General features: G+C 41.7%; 1 protein-coding gene across 1 annotated transcript in view; it reads left to right on the top strand.

Annotated features, from left to right (window-relative positions):
- Nucleotides 1-17,608, top strand: part of LOC115388449 (stabilin-1) — a 124,472-nt gene that overhangs the window by 91,584 nt on the left and 15,280 nt on the right. Inside the window, exons 59-64 of the mRNA XM_030091601.1 lie at nt 2,232-2,364; nt 2,451-2,511; nt 3,391-3,535; nt 6,716-6,849; nt 8,627-8,792; nt 12,524-12,630. Of these exons, the coding sequence (XP_029947461.1) occupies nt 2,232-2,364; nt 2,451-2,511; nt 3,391-3,535; nt 6,716-6,849; nt 8,627-8,792; nt 12,524-12,630 (746 nt within the window). The remainder of the gene's footprint in view (nt 1-2,231; nt 2,365-2,450; nt 2,512-3,390; nt 3,536-6,715; nt 6,850-8,626; nt 8,793-12,523; nt 12,631-17,608) is intronic.

Genomic DNA, 17,608 nt, shown 5'->3' with positions numbered 1-17,608 from the left:
TTTCCTGCATGTTGATCGTGATTCTTACGGACATTAAATAGCATCTTCGTCTGACTCTGAGATGGTCACAAGATGAAATAACTAGACCTAAAACAGAGAAATATGCAACAGCGTGCTTTTGTAACCATGTGAGAGAGAGAAGTAATGAACTGCTTATGAAACTCAGACCTTGAGGATGCGATAACAAGGAAACCTCCCACACTTCTGGCTGAAGGCCGGCTGCTCTCTGTCAGATCACCCTGACCCTGCTGTAGCTCGAGTAAAATCCACACTCAGACAAACAACACTGGCTGCGCAGCCTGGGAGATGGCTTTTTGTCTTAAATTTGAGAGTTTACGCCAACAGCAGGTCAGCAGGTGGGGAGACTGCAGCTTCTTTTAGGAACAAAATCAATTTTAAGAGGCAAAATGTCGGTAGAAAGGTTGAGAAAGACCCAAATAGATTACTCCTGATATCTTTGTTGTGATGAATAGTTTGCATTGAGAGGAAAAAAAAAATGTGAATTCATATAAAGATGAAGTAACTTGATTTCTGGGAAGACATTTTTGTTTCTCCTAAACATTTCACAAGTTTCAATGAAGATAAAGTGCAGCAGTGCAATCGCTGATCCTTACAATCAATAATAATAAAGGAGGAATATGAAAGCATTAGTATTACGTAAATATGGAAATATTAAACTAGGGATCTGTTGAGTAGTCAATCCCTACATTTTCTTTTGTCTTTCTTATGTTACCATACACTGTATGTCCTACTGTGTTGAAGTTTTGCAAAATGTATTAAAAAAAAAATACAGATTCAATATTTAAACTACAAGCATTTGATTTATGAATAGTGCTTGTTATTTTGATTAAATTAATCCGTTATTTGTAATAGTCACTCCTGCACTTTAAAGTGTTTGAAATAATAGAAACAATCAAGTGAGAACTACGATACAATACTTTAGATGTGGTTCTGCTGTTGGAGTTGAGCTCTGTGATCTGATGAGGTCAGTAATTTAAAAGCTCTCTGTTCATGTTCAAAAAAGCTGCGAAATGCAGAAACAATGAAGAGCTATAGTTTATAAATATAGAAACAGACAGTATCACTTTTAATGAACAGACACCTAAAGGCCAGAGATAGATACATTTAGACAAACCAACCGAAGTAGATATTCAGCAGTTATACTGAGATCAGTGCAGTCAAATAGATCAGCAGCTCTGAAAGTTCTCAGCATCCTCATTGACCTCAGCATGTCTTCATACAATACGACCTCCAACATTGATTCCATCCAGCTGTGACTACTGTTATCTTCATCACGTCATGCTCATATTTTGACATGTTGGGCCTTTCTGTTTGGCCTCCCGGTTGACAGAATCGTAGTGACTCAGGTGACGCTGAGCCCGCCCACTTCCCTCTGTGTTCCCGTACCTTTGTCCAGAATGGGTGATGGCATGGATCAGTGTTCCCGTTTGTGTGAAGGTTATTAAAATCCATTCTGTGAAACTCAGCAGGGGTGAGATAAATTCCCTCCTACCCTCCTCATATATATTCCCCAGTATTTAGTCGCGTTTTCAGCCAAGCCTCATCACTCAGGTCACAGCTCAGGTCCCTCTGCCAGGTGATCCTCAGGTTTTTACAGATTTATTTTTGTTACCCTCTAACACAGCTGCACTGTGTGCTACACGACGTCATTCCAAAAATTCCAACACTCGGCTCATTTCCTGAGTGACTTGGCCCTCAGTTATAAAAACTTTTATCTGTAAATACTTCCAAAAACTATCCCTGCTTTCCAAACTGTATTTTTTCTAATGTTATGAAGAAGAAAAGAGAACTCAATTTTGAATATAGGTCACCTTTCAGAAGCCATTGACTCCAGTAGACAGTCCTTTTCCCGATCTGTGGAGCAGGGTTGTGTCGTGTAGAGCCATATGGTTGTCACACTACACATCCTGTGCCCGAGAATGAGCCAACACTGGGTTTGAAAAGTGATCCTGTCCATTAGTCATTGAACCAAATGAGAACACATCAAAAGACTTGAAGGGAATTACGAGCTGCTGTTCATTTTTGATCCAACTCAGTTCTGCTTCAGTTTCCGTTGTCAATCTGAACACTTCCAGTGTATGGTCTGACACTGGGTACCGCCATCCCGCCCATGTCCCTTGGTGACCACATTAGAAATATACTTTTTAATATCATTGTTATTATTTCTTTCATATTGATGTCTCTCTGTGTTGAATCCTCAATGTGAGCAGCACCGGACCTCTGCGCCGAGTACAACGGCGGCTGTCACCAGAACGCGAACTGCAGCCAGACAGGACAAGTCGTCAACTGCACCTGCCAGAGCGGCTACCAAGGCGACGGCTTCGAGTGCGAGCCCATCAACAGGTGTGCCTGGCTCATTGGTTTGTGCTTCCATACGTCTTCTTGGAGGATGGTTTAAAAGGAAAGATATCTGTCTGCCTGCACTTCAGGTGTGTTGAAGAGCCGAACGGAGGCTGCAGTGACTTCGCCACCTGCACCTTCACTGGTCCCGTAAGTGAAAATTAAATACCTGAACAAAAAATGTATTATTTTTGAATGCATTTTTTTCCTTCTTCTTACAAAGTTTGAGAGTTGGAAGGTATTAATTATAATCCCAAAAGTTCCGATTATACAGTTAAAAGTTTATTTATTTCCTTGTGAGCTGATGTGTGGGATAAGTATAAAGTAGATAGAGATGAGCAATATACCAGTGATAAGATGATGAAACTCGAAAGTAAACATTCTGGCAGTATAACAATTTAGTCTTTGGATAAATAGATGCCTGAGTAGCTTGTTGTTGGATCATATACAGCCTCAACAACTTGTGCTTCATTCTGATCATCCTCTGTTCTGCTACTGGCTTTTGCATAGGCTCCACCACTGCACGTCCTTGGAGAGCATTATCATCTTAAATAGGTTTCTGTATTCAATGTAATTCTTCCTTTGCTGTACAGTTTTCAAAGGAAAATAAACAGAGAGAAGTGGTTTGTTCATGCAACATTTGAACAGGTATTCGATGTCTCACCATCTGAACTACACAACTTTTAGTCATTACACAATACTCTTGTCCCGAGAGAAAGTTCTTGAAAATGCCAACAAGTGATTTTATCATTTTTATTAATTCACAGAATGGTATATATCACTCTGGGTTGCATTTTAAAAGAGTTGCGATTGTTTTATGATTTTCAATAGGTCTTCTCGTGAAGCAGCATAAATATCCATGAAGACAGGATGGATAATTATCTCCGCACTATAATAAACGCTAAATAAACCAGCGCTTACATTCATATAAATATACAATATCGTAACATATAATGTTGAGAGAAGCATTGTATTTGTCCTCTCTGGCTTCCTGCTTCATCCTGATCACTCACTAATCTTTTCCTCCAGAACGAGCGTACGTGTGAATGCCAGTCGGGATATGTGGGAAATGGAGTCCAGTGTCTGGAGAAGGCGGTTCCTCCTGTTGATCGGTGCCTGGAAGACAATGGAGGCTGTGATCCCGTGGCCTCCTGCAAGGATCTACATTACCATGGTAACACCCCTAAAATCACTCTCAGTGCCATGGCAACATGTCCGAGGGTAGACCAGTCATAACATGTACTTATTAAACACCCGTGATCTTCCTGTTACCGTGGCAACACGACTGAAGCATGAACTGGCAGCTGTCTGTATAATCACACTTGGCCTCTGCTGGGCAGAAGCCATATTGACTCCGTCACAGTTACCATGGCAACTATTGAATCCTGAGCAGATGACCTTTCGAGCATGCCTGTTGTCATGGTGACGGTATAGGCCCATTGTTTACGGGTTCAGGCTTTGAATGGAGACTTGTCTCGAACCCGGTAAACAAACATCAACACTTCCTTTGTAATTCCAGAGTTTGTTTAAAGGTGTTAATACCTGGACCTGCTTAATCAGTGATCAGAATCATGGCAGCCTGCCGGCTATTGTTCCCCATCTCGATGCCAAAACAGCCCTGAGCTGTTGAACCATGCACTCGAGGAAACCCCTGAAGGACTGCTGTCACATCGTGCATCCTTTAAACCGGGAAAGCTTCAAGGTGGAGCCTGAAAGACGCCCTGACTGAATTTGATGGCCTGTGCTTCAAGTCAAGTCAAGTCAAGTCAAGTCAGCTTTATTTATAGAGCACATTTACAAACGGCTTAGCCGCATCAAAGTGCTTCACATAGTGCAAAAAGACATTAAAAATGCATAAAATTCATAAAAAGAATCAGAAAAGCAAACTCAGAACTAATTGAAGGCCAGCGAAAAGAGGTGCGTCTTCAAGTGAGATTTGAAAATCCCTACGGACTCGGCTGCTCGGATGTGGGGGGGAAGGGAGTTCCAGAGTCGAGGGGCCGCTATAGAAAAAGCTCTGTCTCCCCTAGTTTTCAACCTCGACCTGGGGATGACAAGAAGGCGCTGGTCAGCCGACCGTAGCGCTCTGGTCGGGGTGAAAGGGAGGAGAAGATCAGCCAGGTATGGTGGGGCAAGGTGGTGCAGAGATTTAAAAACTGTTAAGAGAATTTTAAAATCAATGCGGTAGCGGATGGGGAGCCAGTGGAGGGAAGCAAGAACCGGAGTAATGTGATTGTGTTTGCTAGTGCAGGTGAGGAGTCGAGCGGCCGCGTTCTGGACTAACTGCAGGCGGTGAAGTTGGGCTTTTCCTATGCCGGTGTAGAGACTATTGCAGTAGTCCAGGTGGGATGAGACAAAGGCGTGGAGGGCCTGCTCTAACCCTGCCTGGGGAAGGTACGCTTTAATCTTTGCCAGGGTCCTCAGGTTAAAAAAGCTTCTTTTCACAACTGCACTGATCTGGTGCTCAAACTTAAAAGAACTGTCTAAGAACACACCCAGATTCTTAACCGCTGACTTAGAGTAACTGGCGAGAGAACCCAGGGTGTTGGTGTTGAGTGCTGAAGGGGTTTTGCCAAACACAATGACCTCTGTCTTCTCCTCGTTGAGGAAGAGAAAATTTGCTGACAGCCACGCCTTAATGTCCGACAGGCAGTTTTGCAAAGGCTGGAGAGCAGTGGGGTCATCGGCCTTAAAGGGGAGATACAGCTGGATATCGTCTGCATAGCAGTGGAAGGAGATATTGTGCTTTTTTATGATATCTCCTAAGGGCAGAATATACAAGAGAAATAGAATGGGGCCTAGGATGGAACCTTGTGGCACCCCACAGGAGAGGGGGGCTGCAGAAGAGGTGAAGTCTCCCAGTTGAACAGAGAAAGTCCTACCAGACAAGTAGGAATGGAAAAACTCCAGGACTGTACCTTTGATGCCCAGGTTTTCAAGGCGAGACAGCAAGATCTTGTGGTCCACTGTATCAAAGGCAGAGGTGAGGTCCAAGAGGACCAGGACCACAGGGCTACCTGAGTCCGCAGCCAGGAGCAGGTCATTCAGGACACTCAGGAGGGCAGTCTCTGTGCTGTGGCCAGATCTGAATCCCGACTGGAATTTTTCAAGGAGGTTGTTATTTCTTAGAAACAGTTGCAGCTGGGTGTAAACTACACGCTCAAGAACTTTAGAGAGGAAGGGCAGTTTGGAAATGGGCCTAAAGTTTGCCATTGTAAACGGGTCAAGGTTGGGCTTTTTTAAAAGAGGTTGCACCACAGCGTGCTTGAAGGCAGATGGGATACAGCCGGTGGACAGAATACTGTTGACTGTTAAGACGAGAAAGGGGGCAACTGAGTCAAAGACTGTTGGATCCTTGAGCAGACGCGAAGGAATACAGTCAGAGGGGCAGTTGGAAGGCTGCAAGTGTCTGACAACGGCAGAGAGGGAGGGTAGTGAAACGGGCTCAAACTCTGAGAAAGTTGCTGACAGAGGCGGGGGAGGGATGAGGGGTGAGAAGGGGGCAGCGGGGGGCCTGAGTGCAGCTATCTTGCTGATAAAGTATTGTTGGAAACTATCACAGAGGGCAGGGGAGGGCATGACGGGGGGATCATTGCGAGGGTTGATGAGGGCATTCAATGTCCGAAAGAGAACCTGGGGTTTGTGACAGTTTGAGGGAATCAGAGTTGAAATGTGCTGTGACTTGGCATATTGCATAGTGCTTCCAAGACGATGTCATGTCTACACCGTCTAAAAATAGGTGGAGCCATCAGACCAGGCCAGCTCTGGGATCCTGCTCTGATGTCCATCACTGGTACTTTTAATGGGGACCAGGAATCGATGTGGAAACAACAAACTGTGATGCAATGTGTGTTCTGACAGCTTTCTCTCAGAACCACCATCAACTTCTTCTATCAGTTTGAGCCACAGTGGTTCGGAGCTTGTTTACTGTGTGCCTTGGAAATATAAGAGTGCAGGTTTTGCCCAGTTTGTGTATCAAAAATAGGTAAAGTGGATGGCACATTTGCCATATTCATTAACTGGAGATGCATTCTATAGCTTCCAGATTCCAGAGCCTCTCCCTTCAACTGACTAATGTAACTTCAGCTAAACTTCATGAATCACATAGAATATCCACTACTGTCATGTTTGTGATTCTTTTTTTGTTTTTTTTTTCATATAAAATGGCCAAATATATTACATTAATGTCATATTTGGCACCATTGGCCATTCTCACCTTATTGGTTGCTAACGGTGTACACTTTCATGATCCTACAAAGAGTTTTTGCTTTTTATTTTCTGCAGCAGAGACTAAATTATAGCTCAGAGTGGTGGAGGATGAGAAGTCTGAGCTAACTTAATTATTGTGCCTCAGCCAACACAGCCGGAGTTTTCCACCTGCGCTCTCCAGAGGGGAAGTACAAGATGAACTTCAGTCAGGCCGATGCCGCCTGCCAGGCCGAGGGCGCCACGCTGGTCAGCTTTAAACAGCTGGGAGACGCACAGCAGGTAAACCCACCATCAGAGGGGTTTCTATGGAGACAGCAGGCAGCTCGATGCGCCTCAACATGAAAAGAGACATCGAAACTGATAAAAAAAAAATACTTTTGTCATTGCTGGTCCATAAATCTGTTTCTGCCCCGAGTAGCATCAGTCTATACTTTTCTCTGTACATTATCATTTAGGAAGGATCTGTCAAGGTAATGCCATGTACATTTAGAAATTAAAATGACACACACAGAAAGAAAGCTGACCCACTTTAGCAAAGTTTTACGTGACACCAACTTCAATGAGTATTATTACAAATCAAATGAATTCAATTGTAACTAAATGGATAAGATCCATTAAGTTGACTTATTAAGATAAGTTGCTTACTCGCTGGAAAAAATACATTACCAGCACAAAACACATTTATATAAGAAAGCATCAATAATTAATTTAATAAATAAATGAATCATTTGCTCTTCTGGTCTGCTCCTGTGTTACTGCTGGAGAACAATGCAGTCATTTAATGGAAGTCATTTTTTTGCAATAACTCAAAGATGAACTGGAGAGACGAGACTGTTTAAAGCAGAGAGAATGAAGAGACTCTCAGCCAAACCACATGATGTCCAGCTCAGTGTCTGGGAAGCGGAAGCCTTCCAAATGGGAGAGAGAGAACCGCCATCTTGGGAAGAAGCTCTTTAGGAGCCTCTCAAGCGTGTGAGCACCATCCATCATGGAGGAGGTGGGAGGAGTCTGCAGCAGGCGTCTGATGGAGGAGCACAAGACAGACTGCCGCGTGTTTCAGGTGTCTCCAAGCGTCAGCTCATATTAATGAAGGACTGTGGATATGGATACGAACGATGAATTAAAGCAAGATATGACTGATATGAATCCTATAAAGCTGATTTCACTTTGAATTTGACAGAATCTTTTATTCTCACTTTTAAGCAGATTAACTGATTTTATTTATATATGAAAGATGCGAGATTGACTCACAAAACAGAACTTGGTTGAGGAGGCTTATTATAGAGTGTTTACAGCTACAGCCAGTACACAGACAAGAAATATACTTTTAAAATGAAGCAAACTACAAATCAGAGGCTCAAGAAGAAACCAACCGGCAACCGAGAACACAGAGCACATCACTTATAGACAGAAGGAGTGAGGAGGTGGTGAGATGGAAGTGGACACGATTTTGAGGTTGTCAGAAAATAGAAAGTGAATTTAGTCAGAGATGGAAGACATAAATACACACCAGCCACAACTGACATAAAGCAGAGGTTAGGGTAATACTTACAAACATGAAACTGATAAATTCCATCAACGGTGCAGACTCACTCCTTAAAATAAAATGAAGAAACTAGTTTGGACACATTTAAAAACGGTCTGAATCAAGGCTGAGTCAGAAAGTCCCAGTAAAAAAGGATTAATTAAAAACTTAGAATAACAATCATTTCTTCACCAGAACATAATCTCACTATCTGCGTGTTTCTTAACAGTTTACTACGTATTTGACATGAGTGGGTTCTGACATAAAACCACAGGATACAACCACAAGTCAGTAATTCTATTGAAGTCGGAAGGTAATTCTTCACAGTCAACACTCAGTATGCAGGACTGACAACTGAACCTCTGAGGCCGAGGTCAAATTATAAAACCGGCTTGTCTATCCATCCCACTTCGTTTGATAGTATTCATTCTCTCTCTTTTTTTTTTAACCTTTCCTGACCGCAGCAGTGCATGCTGGGACTTCTGATCGATCACTTACTGTGCCCTCGTCACTTTCTTCTGATCCCGACAGCTGGGGATGCATCTGTGTGTGGCCGGCTGGATGGAGGGAGGGAAGGTGGGATACCCGACTCGCTACCCTTCAATTAAGTGTGGAGAAAACCACGTGGGCCTCGTTATGTACAAAGAACCTGTGGATCAGAGCAGCAAGTACGACGCCTACTGCTACAGGCTCAACGGTACTACAGCAGTCTGTGTGTGTGTATGTGTGTGTGTGTGTGTGTTTGGACATCCTGAGCCATGCTTCCTGTTGTTTTCTTTACTCCAGGTTGAAATCTCTGAGCAGCATCTGTTGTTTACTTTGCTGGAGCGGCATAACCTCGCTGTTTGCATTGGCTTTAATTTATTTGAACTTGGGGCGTCGCTCATTTATTTGGCTGCTGTGGTTCTACGGATGATTTTTTACTTGAGCGTAGAGTTTAGACAGGAAATGACCGAAGCACGCCACAAGTAATGAGAGCGTCAAAAAGCGGTGCCTTGATCGAAACTTGTTACTAAAATACTACTGGGTAACAAGTTAATAACTTATCACAATAATGAAAACACTAATTCAATCACAATTTATAAAGTTTCAGAGTGACATAGCCACTGTCTCTTTATTTTCTGTTTTCTGACCAAGTCGCTCAGTTACTATTCTACTAAACTCTTCTTTACTTTTCTGGGAATGCCTTGTTAACCCTGAAGTCATGCAGTCTTTATGTCAACAACCTAAAAGATAAAACTTCTATAGGTGCTATAGATTCCCGTGTCTATAGGTTCTGTAGTAAAGTAATTCTGCTACTTTTTTGTAAAGGTAACTAGTAACTGTAGCTTGTCTTGCACCAGTTGAAGTTGCAACTCAGTTTCTTTTGATGCTTCACATTCAGTGTTGATAAAGCACTCGATTCTAACAGACCCAAACATGTTTTAATAAGTAGCACAATGCTGCAAATAAGTATCTACTGTGACACTCTGGAAACAGTGTGCACACTGCATCTTAAAGTCCCCATAAATTCCAGATTAGGTGAAGATGATTAAAGAATGTTATGGACTGTCAGTACTTTCCTGATTTAAAAACTTTGACATTAAGACCCTGCGGCCCTCTCCTCTGTAGAAGTGTGTGCTGCCATCACACAGAGATCTAAAGAGCTCTCTCGGGCCTTCAGAAGGAGAGTTGTCAATGGCTTTGCGTCTGATGAGGGATTTGAAAAGATCTCCAATTGATCTGAAATAAATTATTCCAGCTCTGACCTTCTTCAGAAAGTTTGAAATCAGCACTGCTTATGATGTAGCACACAGTGAAATAATTAGTTCTAGACCATTTGGAGACATTTGTAAATCCCTGTGCGGGCACTGAGGGAACTTCTGAAAGCTCTTCAGATCTCAATATGACGACGGCGAACACTTCAATCGCAAAGGGAGGAGCAGATCTAAATGTCAGAGGTTTAAATCAGACAGGTTTGTGTCTGCTGTCACCCTCTCCAGGGTCTAATCCAGGGGTGATGAATCCTGGACCTGAAGGCTGCAGATGTTTCCTACATCTCCCTGCTCCAACACACACACCGTAGCAATGAATGTCTCGTGATCAGGCTCCCTGTTGATTTTGGTGATGTCGGAAGATTCAGGTGCTTTACAAAAGCACTTGCTCTGCATATAATAGTCATTGTTGCCCTTTGGCAACTGGTGAACTGTTCAGGGTTTTCCAGGTATTGGCTCCAGCACCCGCCACCCCGAACAGGACAAACTGTACAGAAGATGAAGAATGAATGAATGAATAATTGCGTTGCATAAAGTGATATGAACAGCCAGCGATAATGATCACAATAATAATGTAATCCAAAAAGAAGGACAGATAGTATATAAACAAAGACAATTTGAAGTATGTAATAGTAATACTATTTTAAGAAATCGCTAAATACATACATACAGGACATGTCTGTCTCGGGCCCTATTTACATGATAGTGCTTTTAAATGAAAACTGTCCTGGCCCTTAGCCTTGGTCGGGCAGTAGCTATAGATTGTAGCAATCTCTGTATTGTAATTTACACAATGCTTCTCTAGTGACAAATGTTCACTTTCTCTTCACTTGTTTATGTATGTGATCAGCAGTTTTTTCAACTTGACATACATTCTTTCAGGTTTATTTTTTTAACTCCTAAGATTAAAAGTTTAAGCTCCTAAAATAATTACATTTTTTAAAACTTCTGTTTGATTCTCAAAATAATATAATTTATAAGTTATATTTTCTACAGACAGTGTGGTTTCATTACAGAAACAAGCAGCAGTGCCAGCTCGTGGCCTGGCATGCTAAATACATTGTTTTCAACATATGTGCCATTTCAGTGTGATAAGACATCGTTTTTAAAATTTTACAGCGTAAACATGAAAGTAGTTTGAAATGAAAACGCAAAAATGATGCATTGTCACTTGAGACGTCATCGAAACTCAGCCCAAATTGAACACAAACCCAGCCTGGCAGTGCTCAGTTCACTGGAATCAGTCATTTTGTGATATTATCATAAGTCAGGAAGGGATACCGTGTCTTTTCAAATGAATCCATTTTACCAATCAAGGATAGCCGATTTTCTTTCCTCCTGTCAGCGTTTGCATATGAAGGTGAAATGGAGTTTGGCCATTTTAACAGTGTCCACCTCTTCGCCAACAGAAGAATGAGTGAAACCCTTTTCAGAGGGAAACAAGGAGACTTGCAGGGTCATGGTCTTCCAGGATTTGTCACCTTATCACTAATAATTTTGACTTAATCTGAGTGTAATCTGATTCCTTCTAGAGTGAGATGACAGTAGGACTGGACTGTTTTTTAGTTTTTTTTTTCTCCATGTTATCATGTATCTATCTTCTCTCCTGCTTCACCCGGTCACACGATTCTCCTTCTGTTATTTCTTTATGTGGATCCAAAAAGAAAAGTGTTGTTCATGATGATCATATTCGGCAACTTTTTTTTCCTGTCAAGTTCAGCTGATCAATATGTGGATTTTCAAACAAACATCCATCACATCTGCTCAAACGTTAAGTTTCCTTTGTGACAGATTACAGTTGGACTCAGAGTCAGAAATCATCTCCCTGAGATACATTTTTCTAGCTAGATAAGGTAAAGTATTTGGAGCTTCATTCAGTTTTACACTTTTGAACACGTTATATTGTAAGTAGATGTCATGAAATAAAAGATATCAGAAATGTAAAGGTCTTCAAAAATGATTGATCAGCGCTCCAGAGGTCAAAATGAGTGTTTTAGCGAGCGTTTTATGAAAGGTTGGCAAGCTCTTTTTTAGAGAGGATAATGAGTGATGGATTCAATTTTTCAAAAAACTACGACTTCTACAAGGTTTACTTTTTGCAGATGGCTGTTCATCAAAGCAAAAAGCATAAGATCCCTACAGACATAGAAGAAAAGTAAAAGTAGATTTAAGCAGTAAATACCCTCATTGCAGGTAATTAAAAAAAGCTGTTCTGATAGTCTTTAGTTCCAGTCACAGTCAATAATGTTAATAATGTGAAATCCTGTGTAAATAAAATCAAGTTGTCCAGAGACATGTGTTTTAATTACTTAGTGCATTGTTATTGATGCATTGATTTTCGTGCTAACATCAGATAATAAGGGAGAAAAAGTTTATGATTTAATTCTAATTCTTCAGTTCAGAGTAAAAACAATTAATTGTCAAGTCTTTGATGTTTTCCTCCACCAACACAAGAGCAAAATGAATGAAAATAAGGACGTTTTAATTTTAAAGTTGGAGAATTAATCTGAATTAGAAAAACAACTTTGCAAAGCAACTGGATAATTAGTTTTTCTGACATAAATAGCTTTAATAATATGAGCATTGTTGGCAGTGTTTGTATCCAACTCAGAACTCAGACGTGTGTGTGTGTGTGTGTGTGTGTGTGTGTGTGTGTGTGTGTGTGTGTGTGTAGATGTTTCGTGTTCGTGTCCCCGTGAATTCGTCGGAAATGGAGACTTCTGTCACGGCGTCCTGACCAGCGTTCTCGCAACGTACAACAACTTCTCCATCTTTTATAAGGTGAGTGTTTTTTGTCTTTCCTTTCAAATTAGCAACAGTCAGCGCTGCTGAGGTTTCCCCTCGCTTTGGTACTTTTGCTTTAGGTGGGAACAATTGCAGAGCTGCTGTCTCTCTCCTGCTCTTCCATCCCCCATAACTTCCAGATTCCAGAGCCTCTCCCTTCAGCTGACTAATGTAACTTCAGCTGAGCTTCATGAATCAGTCTGCCTGACCCAGACTGTGCTGACAGCTCAGCCAATGTGTCACACACGCTATATGGACAAGATATAAAGTGATCCACATTCAATCCTCGAATACAAGGGCTGAAGCGGATTAGACATGTGCTTTAGGTCTCTCTCAGAAATGTGTTTTAATCTGCTGGATATCTACTCAGATAAATATCTGCCCTGCCGGCTGGCGTCCCAGTGTTGTGCCTAGTTACACACCGGTGGCTGGCCTCCGTCCGCACCGCCTGCCGGCCCTGCGGGTAGTCGACCACGGAGCTCTTTGAACAACTCGCTGTTGTGCGATTTGCAGCCGTCTCGCCTCTCCAGTGTTTGCTCTCTCAGGGTTTTTATTAACAAGTTTTTCTCAACCACTAGTTCTTCTGCTTATCTTTGACTCTCTTAATTCCTGCTTCCAGTTTACTGCGCACATCACTACGTATGAGGGAACGCATGTGCAGAACTAATAATCCGCCCATACAGTCCGCTCCGCTGTCGACCACTGTTAATCGATTGGTGTAGACTACTGTGTGCAAACAGATCAGAAATATAATCCGCTCTGAGTGAAGTGGAACCACCCAGGTGTTTATATGACACATTTACAATCTCGTCCCCTTCACCTTACAATCCTATTATTAGGGCGATTTTTTTGGCCCATGTAAACGTGCCCAATACGAGTACTACTAGGGGTGGGCGGTATGGCAAAAATATATCACGATTTCTTACCAAATCAAAATCACGATTTTATCACGATTCTTCTTTATATTGATTTTTCTAGACTAAATTACAAGTTTGACCATTTTTCTCCCAATGTTAAACATATAAAACGTATAAAATGTATTTAAACATGTAGAACTTTAAAAAAATTTTTAAAAAAACCAATTTAAGCCAAAGAAACTGGTTTTAATTTAAATAGTACAATTTTTCTTCTAATCAAAATGTGTAATGAACACAAACATAAAAAGTAGTGAACAACAATAGAATGCACTTTTGTAACACAAAAACTAAACACACCAAATAGCTTATCAAAAAAGGGTCAATAAAAATTAAAACTTAGCTGGTTACCTCTTAAATGGCAACAATTTAGAACAAAAATGATTTAATTTTAATGTCTGTAACCTGAGTCAATAATACATCTGCTTGAGAAAAATTTTTTGTTCAGAGATTTAAGCTTTTATCTCCGTTTAAAAATGAGGTACAAGGTAATGAACAACAATAAAGTACACTTCCGTGTACTTTATTGTTGTTCTATTACAGTTTCTATTGCAGTTGCGCTATATGACCACTAGAGGGCTCTGTCTCCATTGAAATGCACTGCCTCATAATCCCATTAAATCAAAGGCATCCCACGAGTTATCAGACAAACGGGCCGTTTCAGCTGTTAACTTGATAATATGTTCACTAAGTGTCTTGTCACATTTCTTTGTTTTTGTTTTTGTATGTAAAATCCCTCATGCTAGCTTGTGAACCGCTAGCGTTAGCGTCGCTGCTAGCTTCAGCGTCCCTTCTCCAGCTTGTTGGGTGTTTCCATGGCGGCTGGTCTCTTGTAGATCCTGTACTGCTGCTGTAAACCAGCTTTGCCTGACAGTACCTACACCCAGCCTCCACCCAGCAGTAGCTCCAGTCAGAAAAGCTCCGCAGCGCTCATTGTTAGCTGCCTTCGCGTCCCCGAGTCAGCTTGAACGCAACACCGACTGTGGCTGCGGGTTTTTTTTGTTTTTTTTTTAATCATCATTAACACTGCTCCGCATGTATCTATTATGTGTGTAAACTGCGCTTAGAAGGAACATTTAGTGAATATTATCTGAAGCTTTCAGGAAACATCACTCCAAAAAATATTATATATAGGTGAAAAAACGAACGAGGAGGAGAACGTACCCTATAGACGATTTAACGATCTTTCTGATTTATGAGATCGTCCTGACGTTATAATCCTCAATGATCTAATATCGTCATATGGCACACCCCTAAGTACTACTGTTGTCCAATACAGTTTGTGAGAGATATGATCACTTGGTGGAGGTTTTTCCCTGTTGTTAATATGAACACATCAATCAGTTACACTAACTGGCATTTTGCTGAACAAAGATGTTTTTGCTACTGTGATAAATACTATAAACCACATCCTTTTTCATGCTACTCATGTAGTCTGGGGTAAAAGTATTACCGATTCTCTCTTTTTGGGGAATTTTCTCTTTTTGGAGTCTTGCACAATATGTTGCTGGAAATTTCTCCACCTCAAAATACAACGGAAATAAGAGGAGTGAGTCCAACAGAGTAAAGAGCGATAGTTTGAGTCATGTCCACTGCAGAGGAGGTGATTCAATGAGCTATCGTCCCAGTAGGATGAAGAAATGATCTTTTCACAAAGCCAGACAGATGGGGGAAATCACAGTTTGTTAATCACAGACTCAGCTGGAAGGATTTCATACAGAGGAAATCAGTCAGGTTTAAAGTGATGATCAAAAAGTCACAGCTAGGGTTCAATACAAGGTCTGTAGGAGATGATTGTGGCAAAGCAGACAGGAGAGAAGACTGACAGGAAGGACAGAGAGAAACAAAACAAAAAAGTTTTTAAGAATTTAACAGTGGAAACAATCACAAACTAATAATCATTCTGATTTTGGGAATCATCGAGGTTACAACACCTGAGCAGGATTCAGGAGCCTGATTCCTGTTGGAAGTAAACAATGTGCATATCTGTCTTTCTTTGTTTCTTTGTTTCTGCCTTCCTGAAATCATCAAACAGGATTCCTGACTCAAAACCAGTGGCGATTGCTCTAAGACTGCAAGGGAAGCTCAACTTCCCCTAAAATGTCCAAAAATAAGTGGTCCAATATTTACTGTTGTGTGAACATTTCATTGACTAAATATGCGCTACAACACGTTCATCTTTTGTTCAGAATCAGCTACTTATCTCAAGTAATTGACTCGGCTTTTTTCTCACTCCTCCTCGCAGCGGCACGGCGCTTTAAACAGCCGGACGCTGAGCGTCGATGCGGAAGCTAGAGTGGGTTGTTCTGCTGCAGTGAAACTGGACGCTCATTGGATAAAATACTGGGCTGGTCCCGCCCACGGACGCTCAGTGTCTCTGGGGGTCTATGGGGCAGTGAGCTGGCCTGGACGCTGAGCTTCTGCGTGCTGATTGGATGATCTGTGTGAAGCTTGATTGACAGCGAAATGAGCAAATCAGCGATCTTGAAGTAAAAAAAATGCACCCAAGCGCTTCTGAAGTTTTTCATTCTGTTGTTCTGAGTTGATTCGGAGGCTTTGCTGATCCCTGGAGACTTTGTGTTTGTGAAAAACGACTAGCGTTGTGTTTGGAGACTCGTTTCGGTCACTCTGTAGTTTCTGTCCTCGACCAGCAGCTGTGGAGCTTCTCCCCTTCTCTCACACAGCCTCCAGCCTCCAGCAGCTCCAGCTGCTCGCTCGCTGCACACAACGGCAGACAATGTGAATGTTGTGGACCGGATTTTGGTGAAGCCATTTGATATTCTTCTTTACGAAGAGAAAATTGGTGTTAAACTGCATAACAGATCAACTCCTAAGACTGAGCTGGTGCCGAAAGGTGGGGAAAAGTAACAGGTCCTTTCAGCTGTCCTGGTCTGACCAGGTGAGCTGCTGACTGAAGCGCTGTCACCAATAAAATGTACTGCTGGCCATGCCTCTGGATGAAACTATCTCAGGGAGGTGTTGTCTGGTCACAAGTGGGCTTTGAGGATCTGTCTAACTTTGACAGGGCATACAAAAGGCATGAAAGCTAATAGAATTTACATACAAAAAACAGATTACACATATTACAATGTATGCTGAAAATGAGCTTCCCCTCTTTGGAAGACCAGCAGCCGCCACTGCTAAAAACATAGTGAAGATTTCTGCTCTTGCACCATTCTTTACTTCCAGCAGGAGCTCAGGTCTAGTAGTTGGACTCCAGTTGGAACACTGTGAAAATGCTGTGCGGACTGTCTGCTGCAGACGGTCTATGAAATGATCAGATAAAGCAAAAAAAAAAAAAACACTTTAAATGAAGGAATGATTCAAGTTTCATAGACTTCTCTTTGAAAAGAATTCAGCTTCACAGGAGGTCGTTCTCTTCTTGTCCGTGTCTGTTGCCTCTGTCAAACTTCAGACTGGAATCAAACAAGATTCCCAGGTCCTGATGTACAGAATTCCTGGAATTCCATCCAGTCAACACTGATGATGGTTGTTTCAGGAGTGGTAGGTTTTGTTTCCACCCCAAAAAAATCCCCCAAAAACTCTTATCTGATACATAAATATTCATTTTATCCGTTTTGAACCTGTGTCCTTAATGTTCAGGGTAGAAACGTCCCTCGTGAAACAATGCTCTACTGAAACACACCAACAGGAGCCTGAAGGCAGCGTTTGGAAGAAGAGATCTCAGACTATAGAGTCTCTTCCTGCTGTTAATGCTCTTGTCACATCCCAAACTTCACTCTCTGCTGAAGTGAGGAGGTTTCTTGTCAGGCCGATGTTCTTTCCGAGCCTTGCGTTGTGGGCTGTTCGGTAGATTCTGAGAGTTTCTGAAAAGGTCATCTGTCAGTGGAATTTAAAAAGCAGAGGTCATTCTCTGCAAGTTCATTCATTGTTAATTATCTTCAGGTAAAATCTTCTGCTGGAGTGAAGAAAAAAAATCACTTTCATAATTAATTTCTGCGATGAGAAATTCAATTATGTCTTTTTTGATATGAAAAGATTCCTGAGTCTGATCCAGGAGGGTTTCAGCATGGGCTAATTTAGTCTCTGTTCTCAGACAA

Source organism: Salarias fasciatus, chromosome 5 (genome assembly GCF_902148845.1).
Source record: "Salarias fasciatus chromosome 5, fSalaFa1.1, whole genome shotgun sequence".
NCBI lineage: Eukaryota > Metazoa > Chordata > Actinopteri > Blenniiformes > Blenniidae > Salarias > Salarias fasciatus.
The sequence above is the reverse complement of the archived record's forward strand: the minus strand, read 5'-3'. Positions and strand labels throughout refer to the sequence as shown.